The 19,869-nt window shown below is 43.7% G+C and overlaps 1 protein-coding gene across 2 annotated transcripts in view; it reads left to right on the top strand.

Moving 5' to 3' along the window:
• Positions 1-4,201: 4,201 nt before the first annotated feature.
• The window catches only part of STK39 (serine/threonine kinase 39), a 277,406-nt gene continuing 261,738 nt past the window's right edge, over positions 4,202-19,869 (top strand). The window contains exon 1 of one of the 2 annotated variants that reach the window (XM_044768762.2): positions 4,202-4,786. In XM_044768762.2, coding sequence (XP_044624697.1) covers positions 4,588-4,786 — 199 coding nt within the window. In that variant the 5' untranslated portion in view covers positions 4,202-4,587. Of the gene's footprint in view, positions 4,787-5,008; positions 5,715-19,869 lie in introns of those variants that run through there. The other variant, XM_044768759.2, reaches the window with a different exon arrangement.

Here is a 19,869-nt window from a genome sequence, read left to right as displayed (position 1 = left end):
TAATACCCACCTTCCCCTGAGACCACCACCCCTGAGTCCCTCCCAGTTAGAAATTCTGGAGCCACTCGTTTACTGCTACAGTCTGTGCTATGGGTCAGGTGTGTTGGACATACCAGCTCCTTTCATCTTTACAGCAACCCAGTCATCCTGGGATGATTGTCCCTATTTTAAGAAAACAGAGGCTCAGAGTATTTAAGCTGCCAGCTAGTAAGTGCAGAGCAAATATTTAAATCCAGCTATTACTGATTTAAACCCATATCTTTTCTACTATGACCTGCCATCACCCTAACTCAAGAAATGTTGGATCCTTATCATTGGAAACAATTGTTTAAATAAAAATCCAGCTCTTTCACAACTTTCCACTCAAACTTAGTTGCTAGAACAGTAAGTATGACAGAGTTGGAGATGGAAAATATGGTGATAGATTTTCTACAGACCCAAGAACATCTGGCCTGTTCCCACCATGCAATGGCAGTGACTTTGCAGTAGATTACAGGTTAGCCACGGGAGAAAGACCATCTGTCAATCAAGAAAGTGTCCCATTCCTTCAATAGATACATTTCTAAACCATTTTATAAATTGTACTTGTGTTCATCTACTTTTTTAATGCATTGGGGCAATTTGACTTTTAAAGGAATCTCATCTGTCATTGATTTCCATTTCTCTGCTCTTTAAATAATTCTGAAGCCTACCCCCTCATCATTATGCTCAATATCATGACTTTATTCACATCCACATTCTCTAACTTGCCTATTGCGTGGCTTCCAAATAGGTCTCTCCACCTCCAGTTTCCTCCCATCTAATCCACCCTTGACTTTGCTGTCTCATTCTGATGCTTCAAAGCATGTCTTTATACACTTAAAAAGTTTTATATTCAGTCAACAAACACTTACTGAGTGTATTCTGTGCCAGATGTTACTTGGCACTGGGATACAGCAGGGAACCAAACGAACAAAAATTCCTGCCCTCAGGGAGCTTATAGTCTATACAGTTCATGATTGCCATTATTATATATCTTTCTCCTATATATTTTGTTACAAATCTTAGCAGATAAGAATAATGATGATGATGATGATGACAGTGACATTGATGAGGGTTTTCATTTTATTGAACATTTACTTTGTGTCAACCATTATGCTAAGTGTTTACATACAAATTATGTTGTAACAACCGCTGTGGAAGTTATTATGATGCTGATTTTGTAAATGAGGAAATTGAGACTCAGAGCGTTTAAGTAAGTTCAAAGTCAGAGATAAAAAAATTGTTGGAGGCAAGATTTGAATCTGGTACTTTCTTCTTTCAAGGCCTTGGACACTACACTACACTACACGTCTTCTTTCAGCTGTTCAAAAGGTTGCAGAGAAGGGAAAGACTTCCTCTAACCATTAAAGTTTCTTAACTAGAGGTCTGCTAATTAAACTAACAAAAGACAGATTAGCTAGAAGAGAAAACAAAGTTTATTTGCGGGTGCAATGTGCACATACATGGGAGTACTCAGTGATGAATAACTCAAGGAGTGGTTATAACTGGAAGTTTCTATACCATTTTAACAAAGGGTGATAAATTGTGGAGAAGTGACTAAAGAAAGGAAAAGGGGTTCGGGCTTCTGTGGTGAGGTAAATTGTGGGAAGGTGACTAGGAAATGCATGAGGGAAACCAATGGTAGATAAGGGTTGTTTACACAGACTCATCTCAGTGCCATCTCTAGTGAGAAGAGTCACTCTCCTCGTTCTGGTATGGGAGAGGGAAGCACCTTTACAAAGGGAAATTTCCTTCCAAATGGAAATTCCATTTACAAAAGGGAAACTTATGCCCTACTTTTAGGCTGATGGGGGAAGACAGAGAGCTCTGCCTGTGTCAGTTTCTTAATTGCCTTCAGTTCAAAATCATCCTATACTAAAGTGGCATATTTTAGGGTAGCATATTTTGTTCCTCTTCAGGATTTATGAATAACTAAACCCTATTTAAGCTCTCTGTAAAGCAAATAACCACTGCAATAATCTGTTTATAAAATGACCATTTTTGTATATTTAGCTTACCTAAAGCAGCAATGGTTTGCTCTCCAGAGGACGTTTGGCAATGCTGGAGACATTTTTGATAGTCACAACTGGGAATGGGGGTGCTAGTGACATCTAGTGAGTAGAGGCCAGGGGAACAGACCTCTACAACCCAGAGAATTAGCTGGCACAAAATATAAAAAGTGCTGAAGTCGAGAAACCCTGACACATAATGAGGCATTTGTAAACACTTAAAAAAAATTTAGACCCTTATTTTTCCTTTCTGTGTTTTAAAGTCTCTGACTGAATGTATTCTTTATGTATTGAAATAAATCTTGTTTATATTTTAAAGGCCTCCTCCCCTGCCATCTTTCCATTCAAATTTAGTAATGGGTTTTCAGGGAAAATTGTCTATCACTTGGATACTTTTTAAATACATATATTTCCAAGTTGTAAGTACCACTTTACTCAATTGTTTATGGAAACACTAACTTAAAAATCTAATCTAATGCTTTTATATAATTTAAAAATATAATTCATGTTCTGTTCTTCACATATAAAAATGATACCAAAGGCCACTGATAGTAGCCATTCCTCTTTAAACTGATTTACTGGTAATAGTAATGGGTCTGCACTGAGTCATTCATACTTGCAAGTCGTCATCCTGGAAGCCATTTGGAAAGTGGTCAGCCGGGTACAGATATCTGGTCTGTGACTACGGAACAGTCGTTCTTTGTGGGAAACTAAGTGATCAGTGTTTGATTCAAATCTGTGCTATTGGTCTTGACAGCATCATGTTTTCCTATTCCAAGAACTTTCCTGGCCTCCACAGTCCCGCTTCATGGTGTGACAGCCAGAGCATCAATTCATATGACAAAATGGAAGTCACATTCATTTAATCATTTTTCTTTTCCCTTAGACGTAGTCCTTGAAGTTCTTCTGGGTGGGGAGCAGCACTTGACGAGGTGAGCAGGTATGGCTTCGGGTAGACAGCACCCTGTTCCCTATTCTTCCCCCCTTTAAAACATCACAGGTCTGAAATTTATTTCTTCATGAAGTTGTCTGTTTCTTGACAATCATTAAAATCAATACACAGTTTTTGAACACCCGTGCATAAAAGAACGTACACTTTCTTAGCTCAGCCTAAATTTTTGCTCAACGACTGGAGCACCATAGTTGATTCACTACAAATGTTCTATAAAGCTGTAAGAGATTAAGCACACATCCTCAGTAAACATCAATGTTTTGATTAGACATATAATGTTTCTCCTAACGAATTTCTGGGTTTCCTCTGAAGTATCTTTAAAAAAATTTAAGGAGATCTTTGAATATAAACACAATCTTTCTTAGAGTTTTTATTATATGCTCATTATTCTTGCTCATTATTCAGTCGTCGTCGTCATCATGAAAAGTACACAAGATAATCTTGGCCAAATGACCAAGACAACCTCTGATCCACTGCACTGTTTCACTTAAGACAAGAACGGTTTAACCTTGGTCATCTCTACAGAGGGAACACAGAACATTCAGTGTTAAATGCGACACCTATAATTAGGAAGACCTATGGTTATACCATAGCAGTTTTAAGGATGAGGTAATTTTGGGAGTGTTGAAAAAGCAGCAATTAATTAAAAGTTTTCAACGCAGTTTATTTACACCTCAGTACAGTATTCTCTGACACCCAGTATGCTCTGTAAAAGAAACTCCTGCTGTCTCTTGTCCTAACGGGTTAATGTGGCATGCTACTAAGGGTATAGAATTTGAAATAAAGAGTCCAAGTCTCTCTTACATTACTTCTTCTAACCTCACAGGCCCTTACATCACCTCCCTGGGATCCAAGCGGCTTGGAACAAATGAAGAAAGTCTGTGAACAGCCAGGGACCTAAGGAATCATGTTTCACTAAGAAAAAAATAGCAGGGTTACGATTAGATTAGGCAAGGTGGGAAAGGGATACTGGCAGGTAAAGCGCCGGAAAGTTACAAGTTGGGTTATTTTTTAACTGGCGTCCTACAAACGGCCGGCGTGTGGGTGTCTCACTCTCTAACTTGTAAATGAACGTCAAGTTCTCTTTAGTTGGGGGGGAACTCCTGAATCTGAGAACCGGGCGGCGGTTCAACGACCCCGCCCTCGGGGTCCCTAGGGGGCATCTTCTGGAGAGCCTGAGTGTCTGAGGAGAAGGCGCAGGGAAAGCAGGCAGCGAGCGGGCAGGGACGCGGGCCCCGAAAGCCCGCACGCACCGGCCTTGCTCCCCTGGGGTGGAAACTTGCCGGGCCGCGAGCAGAGCGGGAGGGAGCGGCGGGGCGGCCGTTCCCCTCGCCGAGGCGGAGGGCTGCGCGCGCGAGGCTCGGGGCGCGCGGCGAGCGCGGCGGCCGCCGCCTCCTCCCCTCCCCGCCTCCGCCGGCGCTGCCTCCTCCCTCCGCCCGGCCCGGCCTCCCTCGCTCCCTCCCCTCGTGGCTGGCTCCCGCGGCGGCGGCGGCGGGCGGGGAGGGCGTGCGCCGGCCGAGAGGTGTCGGCTGCGAGGGAAAGGAAGTTTCAAGTGGAAGGTCGTCCGCCGGCCGGCACGTCCTCCCGCTCTCCTCCGGCAGCATCATGGCGGAGCCGAGCGGCTCGCCCGTGCACGTCCAGCAGCCCCAGCAGGCGGCCCCGGTGACAGCGGCGGCGGCGGCCCCGGCGGCCGCGACAGCAGCGCCGGCTCCGGCGCCGCCCGCGGCCCCGGCCCCAGCCCAGGCGGCGCAGGCCGTCGGCTGGCCCATCTGCAGGGACGCGTACGAGCTGCAGGAGGTTATCGGTCAGTGCGGCGGGCGCGGCGGGGCCGGTTGAGGCCGGGCGGGAGGCGCGGCCGTGCGCGGGAGGGGGCGCGGGATGCTGGGCTCGCCTGCATGCACGGCCGGGAGGCAGAGCGGCCAGATTCGGGGCCTACTGGCTTCAACAGTTTTTTTTTTTTTAAATGTATTTGTTCGTTCTGTGAGCGCTGATGCTGCAAGAGGTGGCGCGGCGGATGTGACTCGCAGTGCAGACGAGCCGCATGCTGCAAACTTTTATCTCCCGGATCGCCTGGGCGGCGGAGCCGGGGACCCGGCGACGCTGCCGCATCTTCCTCCACCCGCGAACCGGGGCCGCAGCCCGTGGCCGCTGGCCACGCGGGCAGGCAGCTGCGGCTGGGGTGGGGTTGCGGGGGCGCCGCCCTGGGCTTCCAGCGCCCCCGCGCCGCGCCCCGGGGGCGGTGTCCTGGGGGACTCTGCCGGCGCAGCCGCGCCTCTGCTCTCTGAGCTCCCCGTCCCTGCCTCCCGTCAGCTGCCTCTCGCGGTGGGTAACGGGGCCACGTAGGAGTCGCCGAGGCCCAGGTTCTTTTCCGAGGCCGGGGAGGATGCTGGTCTCCCTCCCTGACAGCCGCTGCTCCACGCCCGCCTTGCAGCCCGGCGCGCCCGGGTACCCGCCTCTCTTGGTGCCGGGGCGCGCCGCCTGCCGCCCAGCCTGGCCGCCCGGGGGAACAGGCGCCCTGGCCTCCTGCCCTGCATCGGGCCGATGCTTCCGTCTGGTCCAGGGCCGAGCTGCAAGAGTGAAACCTGAGGCTGTCGGTGATCTGCTCTCAGCTTTTAGGTGCCTTCTAGTCGGCTCGCAAATAGCACCTTATCTTACATTTTTAAAAACCTGGCAAAGTCGAACGGCAAGAAGCCCGCGTTCCATTTCCTTGGGCCACGCACGTGAAGGGCCAGGTTTGTGTTGACCCCTCACTTAGAACCTTCCCTTTTGGATCAAGCTCTTTGAGAGTCTTTTTAAACCCAGTTAGGGAAGCCTCCAGGTAAAGTGGGCCCTCAGTTCCTAACCGTGCTGGCGCTTCGATGGATGCTGCCTTCCTATAGCTTGATGTTTAAATAAGGTGATGCAAAAGGAATTCAGACTATCTTATTTCTTTGCTTTCATTTAAAAAAAAATTCTCCACCCCTTCCTTTTAAAAAATTAAAACATATAGGGGTTTCATTAGGTATTCAAATGAGGCTTTATCACCTGTTACTATGTGAATGAAACATAGCATAGATGGAAATGTATAGATATTTCATATAAAGGAAGAAATGACACATATATATGAGGAAATGATGGGCAGAACAGTAACCTAGGATATAAAAGCTTCAAATTATCTAAAATAGGCATCTTTACATGAAATTCTTTGAAAACCCAGACATATCATAACTTTTGGCCAAAGACTCAAGGGGAGAGCCTTCGTGTCACTGTGTGGATTAGGTAACTTCAGGGGCTTCTCACAGCCTGGAGTATTCAATAAACCCCTTTAACTTGCCATGTAACCCCCTTCATCTTTCCAGTTTTGCCACCTGCCCTCAACCTGCTTGCCCCCTCCCTGCTCTGCTTATGTTGCTTGTACTGTGAATAGTCAGCTGTCCTAGGACACACCTGGTCTTCCGTTCCTTGCTGCCTTTCAGGCTCTTCTCTCCTGGAGGTACCCATCCTTGTCATGACTCTCACTTGGCTTCCAGGGTGAATGTTCCTTGAGAAGCTTTCTGCTTCTCCTGGGGCAAAGTGTGTTGGCTTCCCGTGCCTCTCTTTTTACTTACTTCTTAGCGGGCAACCCCATAGTTTTTATTTGTACAACAAAATCTGAGGGCCTGCAATGTCCCAAGCATTGTGTGAAGTGCTAACAGTATAGAAATTAATAAAAAAGGTTCCTGCCCTCAAGGACTTAATGAGTTTATGTAAACGATTCTATAGGATGTGGTGAGTGAGCCCTGGGAGAGCTCGAAGGAGGGAGTGACTGACTGCTGGGAGAAATAAGGAAGCAGGGTTTTCCACAGAAGAAGGTATAGTGGAGCTGAATTTTGCAGTCCGAGTTAGAGTTTGTGAGGTGCTTAATTATTTCCATTGCTGCCTTCCCTCACTAGCGGTGAACTCCTCCAGGGTCTTAGTGTCGCCTGTCTCCAACATGTAGAAATGGTCCATAGAAGTTGAATGATGGTATCTGCCACATAGTTTTCCATAGGGCCGGTATCGAAATTTACTTATAAATCAGTTTATATGCTTTTTTTGTTAATTATTAGGGTTAAAATGCATGCTTTGCTGCATGAAAACATAGAATTTTGAGTTGATGAGTTTTGTGAGCTAATGAATAAAATGTTATTTTTAGTTCAGTTTGAGTGATGGGACTAATGGCAGGGCTTGTTTCTGCTTACAGTAACAGTATTGTTAATTATGGTTGGTCAGCTTAATAAAAAACAAAGAAAGAAACTTACCTGAGGAATTGGAGAACAGAAACACCTGCTTATTACTTCTATCTCGATTTTTGCACATTCACATTGTAGGAAGGACTTTTCTGCATTTTAAATTGAGCTCACATTTTTCCAACCAAAAGAGATGGCTTGTGTGGAGGCTGTTATTGAAAAATCAAATTGCTCAAATAGGGTTTTGCAAGGGCTTAATGTTTGTAGGGAATTACAAATCCATTTCCATTTAGTGTTTAAAGCTAGTTGAGTAATTAAGAGTGAAGCTGTGGGTAAGCACTTTTGCTTAAACATTACACGCAGAAGTTAGTAGTTCAAACACTGAACCAGTTTTGACATGAATGCAGGTGGACAGCCTTGCCTCTCCCTGCCATACAGCAGGTGTCATATGATAGGGCTCCGGCAGTGTGAACCATGGCCAGCAGGAGGCTCGGATGTACCTGATCGGAAGGCCAAGGGATGCAGGGTGTTTTAACTTTCCAACGTGGCACGGAGCACTTTTTCTTCGTTTCCTTCTGGGCAGAAGTTGGGGCCTCAAGATTAGGAGAGAATAGGTTTACTAAAGTCGAAACAAAGCAGGTTCTGTTGTTTGACTTCTGTTTTAGAAAAATAAACACAGGATTTTGCAAGTCTAAAAATAAAGTTTTCTCTTTGTTGTATTGTTGTTCTTGTGTTTAAAAGATCTTGTGTGGAGAATTTGTAATGCTCTTAGGGATAATCTGGTTCAGAAGTTGATGCAGGACCTGGAAATGGTGTAAAATCTGTTGGAGGGAGCTTTGTACTTAGAAAGGGGTGCACAGTGTTGTGAAATTATCAAATTCCTTCTTTGAACCATCAATATTCTTGTCTAGTAGAATTCAGATATTTCTGTCTGCTAAAGAAATAACTGTTCTTCCAAGATGTTCTAGCCTGTTTATACTCTTCAGCCTCATTGATCTTCGTTCCTCACACCCTCACCCCCGCATCTCACCCTCAGAGCCCTTCTTTAGAAGTGTAAGGGGCACCCAGAGATACGCCAGTTGAAAAATCAGTTTATTTGTTGATGATAGTAACAGTATCACCTTGATTCACTGAACAAAGAATAAAAGGTGAAGCATATAAATGTTGACTTGGGCGTCCAGAATAGAATTGAACAAACTTAAAGGACTTTTCTGTCAAAGAGTTTTAGTCATTGCCATGATCAGTTTTTGTATTTGAATCGGGTAATTCTAGCACTGGCTGTTATCTTTGCTGAGATTCCTCAGAGAAACACTAAACAGACTTGTGCCTCAGAGTATGTTTGATTTTCTTAGATTTTTTTGCAGGATGAGCCTTTAGTTTTGCACTTGTTCTCTCAGTATGGTCCTTTTGAATAAATCTGACAGTAATGCATTTAATTTTTGGTCCTAGTCAACAGAAAGGATTTGGTTCCCAGACTCCTAGCCATAGTTTGACTGAGGGTTCTCCGAGGACTGTTTATTTCTCTCCTGTGAGTCTTCATTAATGGTTCAGGTGCATTTTTCCCAGGCCCAGGTAATAGGGCATGTGGCCAGGACTTAAGGGGCAACAGCCTTTTCTAAAATGAGAACAGCAAGCAGCCCAGAGCATTCCTGCTTTGCTCTGTGCTCTCAAGAGTTTCTCCAGTTTGATGTTTGATTCACGTTCTAGGAATCTTGAGGATGGTGGGAGCTACAGTGTCGCACGGTCATTTCTGTAGGACCTCAGAGAGCTGGAGCACTGAGTGTGTGTGGTGATCTCCCAGACCTTTAAACTGGGCTGCTTTGCTGCTGCTGTTAGTTTAGCTTTGTTTTGTAAATTAAAAGAGGCCTGAGATGCTTGGCCTAAGACAGGGCTTTGGATTTTAATATCGTTTCACCTTTTTTTTTCGTAAAGAGAAAAATATATATAGAAATGTTCTTTTTGTATTTTTTGTGGTGAAATATACGAATATACATAACAAGGTTTATTGTTTTAACCATTTTTTTAAGTGTACAATTCATTGGCGTTAATTACATTCACAACAGAAATGCTCTTTTAAATGTGCTGTTCACGGGCTGGCCCCGTGGCCGAGTGGTTAAGTTCATACGCTCTGCTGCAGGCGGCCCAGTGTTTCGTTGGTTTGAATCCTGGGCGCGGACATGGCACTGCTCATCAAACCACGCTGAGGCAGCGTCCCACATGCCACAACTAGAAGGACCCACAACTAAGAATATACAACTGTGTACCGGGGGGATTTGGGGAGAAAAAGGAAAAAATAAAATCTTTAAATGTGCTGTTCAAACTACCGTGTGGGAAAAATCTCTAGGCGAAAAGAAACTCACGGTAGAATTACTGCAGTACTTGCTTGATTTATACATTTGATTTGCGACCGATAATATCTGGAATTTTTCCCTGACTCTTATAGTCTGTTGTATACTACATTTTTCATGGTGTTTGAGAATAAATTAAAATGTTTTGGGCTCTGGAGTCAGATGGCCTGGTGCATTTCATATCCTGGCAATGGCAGTCCCCGGCCTTGTGACCTTGAGCAAATTACTTAGATGTGTCTGCACTCAGTTTCCTCATTTGTAACATGGAGGTGATAAAAACGGGGTTGTGAGGATTGAGAGAATGTAAAGCCCTCAGAATAGCACCTGGCACAGGGCAGGCTCTCAGTTAGCCTTAGCCGAAACTACTATAAACTGCATTTGCTAATCAGATTCAGGCAATCAGGAGAGATGCAGTCCTGTCTTTGGCAGGGTTTTGGAGTGGCTTGAAGAGTTTCTCCGCTTGGTTTCTACCAGGGAGGAAGCAGGCGGGAGAGGTTGCCTGCCAATCTCCTTCTTCCGGTGGGTGGCTGGAAGGTGACTTGCAGGAGGAGCCAGAGGCCCACGTGGGGCTGGCTTCCCCTCGCACCTCTACTGCAGGGAGGAAGCTGAAGAGACCTGTGGAGCTCCTGGCGATTTGGACAGCTCAGAGGTTTAGGTGCCAAATGGCCCTCTGACAAGTAGTGAGAGCATCCTGCAGGAAGGTTGCTGGGAGGAACAGCCCATTATGAAAGGGCTCTGAGAACAACCTGCTAAGACTGCACTTTTCTTCCACCTCTGAGTTTGCCCTGCGGAGGTTGCCATGCTGGCAGGAAATGCTGCTGACTAAAAGAAATATTCGCTGTGTGTCCCAGCGAGTAAGAGGACAGGGGCATTTGTTTTCAGATAAAGTCATCACTACTGCTCCCCTTTCGACTTCCTTCCCTCTCTGCTTTATAAATATTCCCTCAGTTTATAAATATTCTCAAGTCTCTCTCTTATCTTTAATAACAAAAGAGAACAAAACAAGACACTCTCACTATTCCTTCCTTCTCTAGATACCACCTTATCTCTTTCCTTCCTTTCACAGCTAAGCTGTTTGAGAGGACCTCCCACTACTCAGCCCACTGCAATCTGGCTTCTACTTTCTTGCTAAGAAACCAAAGTTGCAATCTCCACAATCACGGTGACTCTTGTGTGGCCAGTGCCAGTGGACACTGCAGTCCTCTCTCTCTTCCTCTCTCTGCATGATTTGGCACCGTCTCTCATTCCTCCTTTTCCTTCCCTGCTTGCCTCTGCTCCAAGATCCATGTCTCCATGTGTTTGAGGCTTCAACCACCGCCTAAAATGCCAAGAGTCTCCCCGATCTTTAAACTGGTGTGTGGGCCACCTTTTTTATGTCTTTGTTTAGATGTTTCACGGAGCTGCATACTCACAATTGAACTCATTGTCTCTCCACCTTTGCTTCAATACTAATCCTGCTCCTTCAACATTCTCCATCTTCCTTAAGACCCTGGAGTGCAAAACAACTGGTCAGCCTACACTTTCCCATCTTCCTCCATCTCCCACAGCGAATTGGTCCTCAGTCCTAAATGTTCTGCTTTGATCTGTCTCTCACTCTTCCTCTTGGCTACCATCACCAGTTTAGTTCCGGCCCTTATCAGTTCTTATCTGGATTATTGTAATAACTTCTTAACCAGGTTCCTTGTCTCCAATCCTGCTTCCAGTTCTAGTGTGCATTGTTACCAAAGTGATAGTGCTACACTAAAATTTTTGTCAGTTACCCCCAGGCTTAAACACCTATAGTGGCTCTCCTGTCATCCTCAGGATTAAGTCTAAGCATGGTGTTTAAGGCCTTTGGGAATTGTGTCTTGCCTTTCCAACCGTACCTTGTTATTTCCATTCCTGGTACAGAATCCCAGCCAGTGGGAACCTTTTTTTTTAAGATTGGCACCTGAACTAACATCTGTTGCCAATCTTCTTTTTTTTTTCTTCTTCTTCTCCCCAAAGCCCCCCAGTACATAGTTGTATATTCTATTTGTGGGTCCTTCTGGTTGTTGATGCTGTGTGGGACCGCTGCCTCAGCATGGCCTGATGAGCGGTGCCATGTTCGTACCCAGGATCCGAACCGGTGAAACCCTGGGTCTCCAAAGTGGAGTGCGTGAACTTGACCACTTGGCCACGGGGCCGGCCCCCAGTGGGAATCTTTTTCAGTTGCTGAATGCTTCATGTTTTCATAGCCTCTAATAGGCAAGTTTTCCTTCTGCTTGGAACACCATTCCACCATCCTTCGCTTCTGTTTTCATCTGTTCAACGGAGAGCTCTGTCTCTCCTGTTAAGTTTTACCTTTATTGAAGTATAATATGCAAGTGGGAAAGTGTACATATCATAAATGTATGGCTTGATCATGTTTATAAATTGAACACACCCTCATCTGGGCTCCCTTTTAAGGCTCAGAATAAATAGTTTCTCTTCACAGAAACAGTCTTTGCCCCTGAGCCTCCTTCCCCTGTGCCCGCTGCTCTGTTGGGTGTTTCACCCCCGGCAGTCCTCACACTGTGTGCAGTGTATTGTCTGCTTGTCCATCCTGGTGCTAGATGTTAACTCCTCTCTCTTGTCTCCATACCCTACACCTAGTGTTAAGCATTTGGTAAATGTTTTCTGGATGAAAGTCTGAATTCTGGGGCAAATATTCCCTCTCTCTTTGTGGAGGAAACGCATTGCCTGACTTCTAAAAATTTTCCTCCTTGGATCCTGAAGATTTGATCTTGCCTGTGGTTAATGATGGTGCTTATTTATTTGCTTTTGGGCCAGTCAGCTTTAAGGGCTCTGTAGAAATTAGCTCATTAATCCTCCCAGATCAAGAGTAAGCACTTTGAGTGCTTCCACCTGCCTGTGTTGTGCAGGTAGGCAGGCAGGCAGAGGCCTGGCCTTCTTGAGGTCATCGGACTGCGAGGTGACCGCTCCAGGTTAAAGGACCCAGAGCTCCCTGCCACAATTGTGGTGACCTTTTACTTCAGTATTGTAGAGCAGGATGGAGAAGTCTGGCTCTGTACTCCTGCTCTTCTCTAGAGCTTTCCTTTCTTGAGTATACCCATGATCTCTTGCTGTGTTTGCATTTATGTATAACCCAGCCTTGAAGCTCTCTGGGACCTCTTGCTGTGTAGATATCAAGACTGTTGGAGAAGATCAGGGATGCAGATGAAACACAGGAGCAGGATCTCAGGACAGGTGGTTTTCAGGTTGTTATGATGGCAGGAGTTGTATTTTTATAAATGACACGGGACTGAGGGTGATAGGATTGGTGTGGTACGTGCTAAGACCGTAGAACTGGGTCTTACTTTTTAAGTCAAAACCAATCTAATAGGTGTTACAATTCCTTTATGGTATATTTTTTGCAAAAGTTTTTTTTTTCCTATTGAGATAGAATTCTCCATGTAGTCATGTGAGGTTTTACATTTTCCTCTAGGATAGTTTGGTTTAAATTATGCCAAAACAAGTCTAAGATGGTTGAAGTGATTCAAATGTTTCAAGTGTTTCTTTTTCCAAATCTGCCATTCATTGGTCAAGTTTTTGATACCAGAGAAGAATTCAATATATTAATTAAAAATGAATTTTAGACTTGGCTTAACTAGGAAGCAGAGGAGAAACAACCGTCCCTTAGAGAATGGATCGGCAGTGCTTTGGTTCTTGAGTTGATTTAGATAAACACTGGAATCTGATGTGAGTAAATTCTGATATATTTCAAGTGTCTGCTCACTTGCCAGAATAAACTCTGGCTTAGCTTTAAGAAACGTCTTGGATGTTGAGGAATTAGCTGAACTGACTTTTTAAACTGATTGTATGTTTTGATATATGGGAAAACATTTTAAGACAGCTTTATTTTCAAACTTCTTCCAAGTAAATGGCATTTGGTATAACTCTCAGAGGCCTAGTATTGGGGATACTCATTCAATTATTTCCTTAGGGGAAAGTATACATTTTGGTGACATTTATGGGGTTTAAGTTTCCAACCATTAGTCACTACTGGAGCTATGTACTAGAACAGCTGGTATGGTAAGGAGAGATTGATGACTTTCTTCCGAATGAATGATAGATCTGCTTTTGGGGAGTATTTAGGAAGTCAGTGACCTGTGGCAATTCTGAGACTTCTCACAATCAGTCTATTGATGTTTGAGGTCTTAGAAGAATTTGTGACCTTGTTTTGACCCAGTAGCATCAGTTTGCACCAGGATTTGTAACAAGGGGCGTTCCAATTTCTTTCTCTCCTGCCCTGTTTAGTTTGGGGATTGAAAACAGGTTATATTTCTGGATTGGTGCCTATTGGCCTATCTTGTGTTGCTTACATTTTAATTCGAATTATCTAATTCTTCCTTTTGCATTGACAATTTCACCATCCCCTTTGCTTAATTATGGGGTCACTCAGGAAAGCAGAGGAAGAGGATGGTCAGGGGAAGGAATGATAGGTCAGGGCTGGCTTTTATAATTCAGTTTCTAAGTGAAGAATGGCAGAAGAATATAGGGCGAATAAGGAAATTTGATTTTGGAAGAGACCAAAGAGAAGATCTCTTCCTGCTTCTTCCTTTTACAATTGAAGACTCTGATGGCCTAAGTTGAAGTAATTTGCCTATGGTCCAAAAGTGCTTAGAATCTAAAGCCCATGATTTCTACCTAGTTCAGCATTTTCTTCTGCTTACATCACATTGATTCATCATTGGTGAGAAGGAAGAAGTTAGAAATATTATTGACTCAATGAATTTTATAAAACTACCATTTTAATAAAGTAAATATGTATCTATCTAGGAATATATTTACCATGTAGATATGATAGTAAAAGTCTTATTTCTTTAGAGGTGTTAAAATGATCGTTATATATATTTCTTTCTTCATCAGGGCATGTTTATTTAGCAGGCGATATATAAACATAAAATAGCTTCATTTTGACCATCGTCTTTTGCCTGGTCTGTTACAGTAGACTGTATTTTTAATCTTTGGTTGTAACCTGTCAGTGAGGTGGAGTTGGGGGTGTGAATGTGTGTTGGAAAGTAAAAAGTTGAGGGGCAGCAAGCTGATTAGGTGGAGAAAGCCTATGAATTAGATGTGCTTCACGGCTCATCGTTAGCTGGAGCAAAGTTTCTATACTAGAGCCAGGCCCCTTCTGCCAGGCTGATACTTAAACAGAGTAGGAGCAGCATTCCCAGCAGAATGTCTAGCTCTCAGCTGTCCTGTATGCTAGCCACAGCCACATGTAGCTATTTAAATTTAAATTAATTAAAATTAAATTTTTTTTTCTTGAGGAAGATTAGCCCTGAACTAACTGCTGCTAATCCTCCTCTTTTTGCTGAGGAAGACTGGCCCTAAGCTAACATCCGTGCCCATCTTCCTCTACTTTATATATGGGACTCCTACCACAGCATGGCGTGCCAAGCGGTGCCATGTCCACACCCAGGATCCGAACCAGTGAACCCTGGGCTGCCGAGAAGCAGAACATGCACACTTAACCACTGCACCACTGGGCCGACCCCTAAGTAAATTTTTTTGGGGGAAAGGGATGAATAAGCAGAGCACAGAGGATGTTTTGGGCAGTGAAACTATTGTGTGTGGTACCATAATGATGGAAACATGTCATTATACATTTGTCCACACCCATAGAATGTCCGACACCAAGAGTGAACCCTAATGTAAACTAGGGACTTTGGGTAATTATGATGTGTCACCGTAGGTTCATCAGTTGTGACAGATGTACCACTCTGGTGGGGGATGTTGTTAATGGGGGAGGCTATACATGTGTGGGGGCAAGAGGTATCTGGGAAATCTCTACCTGCCTTTCAGTTTTTCTGTGAACCTAAAACTGCTCTGAAAGAATAAAGTCTTTGTAAAAAATTAAATAAAATAGAGTTCCGCAGTTGCACTAGGCACATTTCACATGCCAGTTGTGGCTGGTGCAGCTGCGGGGCTGTGTTTTGTGTATTTCATTTTACGTCTATAAGGTACTTTATTGTTTAGTGTAGATCTAGACTATTTCCATCACTGCAGAAAGTCCTATTGGACGGTGCTGGATGGTAATTTCTCAGAAACGTTCAAAAACTCGCTAAATACTGTTATGCTGGCTGTAAATAGCACGATGCCACCTCCTGATGACATGCTAAAGCAGTGCCCTGATGTAGAAGTAGAAAAGGGAGACAGGCGGTGCTAACCTGATGAAAAAAAACTTTTGTTTTCACTCTGTGCTCTAGTTGAAAACTAATCGATTCATATTTTCAGAAGGACGGTTATTCTTCTGTGTGTGTTGTGAAACAGATACTCCTGTTGATGCTGGCAGATAGTTTTGAAGTATGAGGTTTTATCTTTACCACTTTAACTCATTCTGGGATGTTCTTGGGATTCCTGTGAACATAGAATCCTCCCAGATGAAATCCAGTATTTTCAGAAGTATCAAAATGTTACATTTCCTGAAGAAATCACTCAGACTCTTGGGGTTGGATGTGGTAGACAGAATCACTTCAGTTTATGTTTTTTTATGTTATGAAGAAGGAACTGACTAAATAGGTTTTTTTGATGAAATTACAGAGAAGTTGTGTGAATTTAACTCTACTTATGAGAATAATACCTATGTCAGTTTTAGTTACTTAAATGGTGAGTTTGAATCATGGTCCCTTCCTTTCCCTTGAGTTTAAAACGTTTTTGTATTTGAGTAATGAAAGGATTAATGGTTTAGCCTAAGTTAGGTATCACAAAGCAAATAAAACAGCCAGTTTTTAAGTCAGCACCTTAGTAGAAATCCTAACTCACTAACAACCGTTTTAGGTAGGATACCTGCTTTGTTAGGAGAAGGAATTAATGACTGATGGCTGAAAAAAAAAAAAATCTGTGTAGGGAGATTAACTGGGTTTAATTTTGGGCAATTCAGGAACAGTCTGTACTTTCTCACGTTTCGCGTCCCTTGGGTGACCAGGGCCGTAACAGGGAATGTTTGACGATGTAATCCTTTTTTATGTTTCCTCGTAGAGGCCCTTTCAAGTTTCTAGAGTCCTAAATCCAGTGCCTGACCTTCAGCAGGGGTCGTGGTAGGAATATTTTTAATACGGCACCTTTCCTGGGCACTTGAGGGGGCTGAAATAAGGCTCAGAGATGTGTTTCAGTGTCGTTTCAAACTGTGATCATTAGGGCCGACTTAAACAGTAATGTTTTCGGCGAAAGTCGAGATCAGGGCTAGGTTGTTTATCTTTACTAAAATAAATACTCATCAGTTGTTTAAAAAGTCGTAATCTCCAGGGCTAAGAGAGGGTGAGCCTCTCCATTCGTCTATAGCCATCTTCCCACTTGTTTCTATAGGAGCAGCAAGACTTTTTAAGGGCTATAATTTCATGTCCTGTTCTGTAAAACCCATTAGAAATAGATGATATAGGCAGGTCTGTAGCTTATGTATTTGCTTACATGGCTTTAAAGGCGGGGCGGCACTGATGTGCAGTGACCGGGCTCTGTTAGAGTTCCGGTCAATACTTGTTTTGCTTGCACGTACAGGTTCTGGTCTGTTTAGTCTACATATTAAGAGTGAATTGTTTTCAGCTGTATGCAGTTGTTTAAAAACTAAATATTCCCTTGTCTCTTGGAGCTACTTGGAAGAAAGGAAGTGACAAAAATATGAAAGGTGGTCTTTATGAGGTATGACTGACTTTAAAATTTATCATATCAGAATGTATATACACAAGAAGTATTGTTTCCTTCAAGGGGACTTCATGGGAGGGTGTCCACTTATGCTTTATAACTACATTTTATTTTAAATTTAAAAGATTCCCCATTTCCATCAGCCCTCCTATGAAGAAATGAGACTGATTTCCTAATGTGACACTAATTTTGCTCTTAAGATATTCCCAACCATGTTTTAAGCAATTGTAGCTTTATTGGCATAATTATTTAATCTTATAAAATGACTCTAGCCTGCACAGTGCTGTAACTTGTTTAAAGTGAGTTTTGTTTACTCTTACTTTTAATAGATTCTACATCACTGCTTCCTCTAAGTAGTGAGATTGTCCAGGTCTGTGGTTTGAGATTACAGTAAGCCGTTTGTCTGGAGGTAGGGACAGCAAAGCAAAAGCTGATGGTGGACTGGGAAGATGCGTGGCGGAGTAGGGGGTAGGATTCCAAAATCAGATCTGTAAAGCCAGAGACAAGGGCTTTGACAATCTTGGGATTGTCAAAAGGCAGAGACCAGCACCAGGCAGCAAAAGACCTCAGACCTGAGCAGGAGTGGTGAGGAGAGAGTAAGAACTCGGGGGTATATCCAAGTTAAAATTTGCAGTGGTTTACAAGGGGTCAAGGCAAGTAGGGACAATGTAATGTTTCTAAGAAAGGTTCAGCCGCCCCATCTTGAGGAGGTGAGCACCTCATTTGAAGCTTCGAGGGTGCCTCTGACAGACGGAGAGGCTCAGTTCCCCGAGGGTGGATTGTGATGGCATCTGTATCAGCTATGTATAGGTGTGTAACAAACCACCCCCAAACTTAGCAGCTTAAAATAACAACCATTCTATTTGCTTACAATTCTGTGGGTTGGCCATTTGAGTTTGGCTCGGCTGGGCAGTTCTGGTCTCGCTTAGGGCCAGTCCCGTGGCCAGCTGGGCTGGGGCTACCTATTTTAAGACAATCTCGCTCGCATGCATGCTGGTTGTTGCTGGCTGTTGGCTGGCCCTCTCTTTCCACTGATTCCTCTTTCTCAAGGAGGCTCGCCTTACTTTGTGTCTTGGCTGCAGCAGCGTTCCAACATAGCTGGCGGGGAGCTGCAAGGACTCTTGAGGCCGAGGCTTGAAGCACCACTCCACCTCCTTCAGTTGGTCAGATCACATCACAAAGGCGGCTCAGATTCCAGGGGAAGGGAAGTGGATTTCCCCACTTACTGGGAGGAGTGGTGTAATCCCATGGCAAGGGGATGTGTGTAGAGGGATGGGAGGAATTCTTATTGCCCTCTTTGCACACTCTCTACCACAGCAGCTTTATTTGGCTCAATGCTGATGAATACACAATGTTTTTCATTCATTTAACTTTTGTTTTTAACTTGTGGTGGGGGAACTAATTACCCAGCTACCTTTACCCTGGTTGTTACAGTGTGGTGGATTAGAGGTTTCATAAACTAACTTGCTGTGTGACCTGTCCATCAGAGTGATTTTGGCTGGAAAAGTCACTTTAGAAATGTATAACTTGGTAAAAAATCTAAAGATGTCGATTCTAATGTGACATTTGAAGGGTGAAGGGGTGTGTGTGTGTCTTTGTGTGTGTGAATGTACATGTAATGCTGATCTTCTTTTTAGCCTTGAGGTGTTTTATTCCAGACTGACCTTCTTAAAACTCAACACCACATTAAAAATATAGATTGTTTGCATGCATATGTAATTATTTCTCCTGCCACCTACAAGTCAGCGAACTAAATCTGTCACAGCCCTAAAAATAACACGTCTATGCCTCACTCAGTTTAAGGGTAGATGGTTGCTTAGACAATTATGAACGTTTCTTTACTTTGAAGTCAGGCCAGCAATATTTTACTGCCAGTTTTCTAAAAAGAATTGCCACCCTGTTGGATAAAAAGATGAGAAACTTAGTAATAGTTATTGACAGAATTTGCCCATTTTGTTTAGTTTATCTTATCCTAAAGGCAGAAATAGTAGAAGGATGAGGAGATGTGCAAGTATACCATTTATTAATTGCAAAGCTTCTGGTAAAAGCTCTTATCATAAAATATATGCTTTTAGCTGTGGCAAGACAGCGGAATGTTATCTTTATAAATTTACAGATTTAAGTGCTAAGTGACTTGCTGTTTATTCCAAAGGGAGACAGATGTGTACATGGATTAGAATTGTGGAGTGTCCTTCCTGAGGTTGGCCCACGCCCCTTTCTCACCTAAGGAACAATGACTGAGAAGTGGATGTTACCTAGACCTCTGAGCTATAAGAAAACTCCAAGCTTATTTATTTTAAACTTCCCAAATATTATACAAGTAATAATAGATGGTTATTACAGAAAATTTGTATAATAGATGAGTAAAAAGGCGGAAAAATTACCAGTTACCTCATCACCAGGGCTGGATGTTGTTTGAAGTTTGGTGTAGGAGTGTAAGTTTAAGTAGGATAGGACTTTTAAAAAAGTGTAAATTGAGGGGCTGGCCCCGTGGCCGAGTGGTTAAGTTCGCGCGCTCCGCTGCAGGCGGCCCAGTGTTTCGTTGGTTCAAATCCTGGGCGCGGACATGGCACTGCTCATCAAACCACGCTGAGGCAGCGTCCCACATGCCACAACTAGAAGGACCCACAACGAAGAATATACAACTATGTACTGGGGGGCTTTGGGGAGAAACAGGAAAAAATAAAATCTTTAAAAAAAAAAGTGTA

The sequence above is a fragment of the Equus asinus genome, chromosome 4, assembly GCF_041296235.1.
Source record: "Equus asinus isolate D_3611 breed Donkey chromosome 4, EquAss-T2T_v2, whole genome shotgun sequence".
Lineage (NCBI taxonomy): Eukaryota > Metazoa > Chordata > Mammalia > Perissodactyla > Equidae > Equus > Equus asinus.
This window is presented reverse-complemented; position numbering and strand designations above follow the sequence as displayed.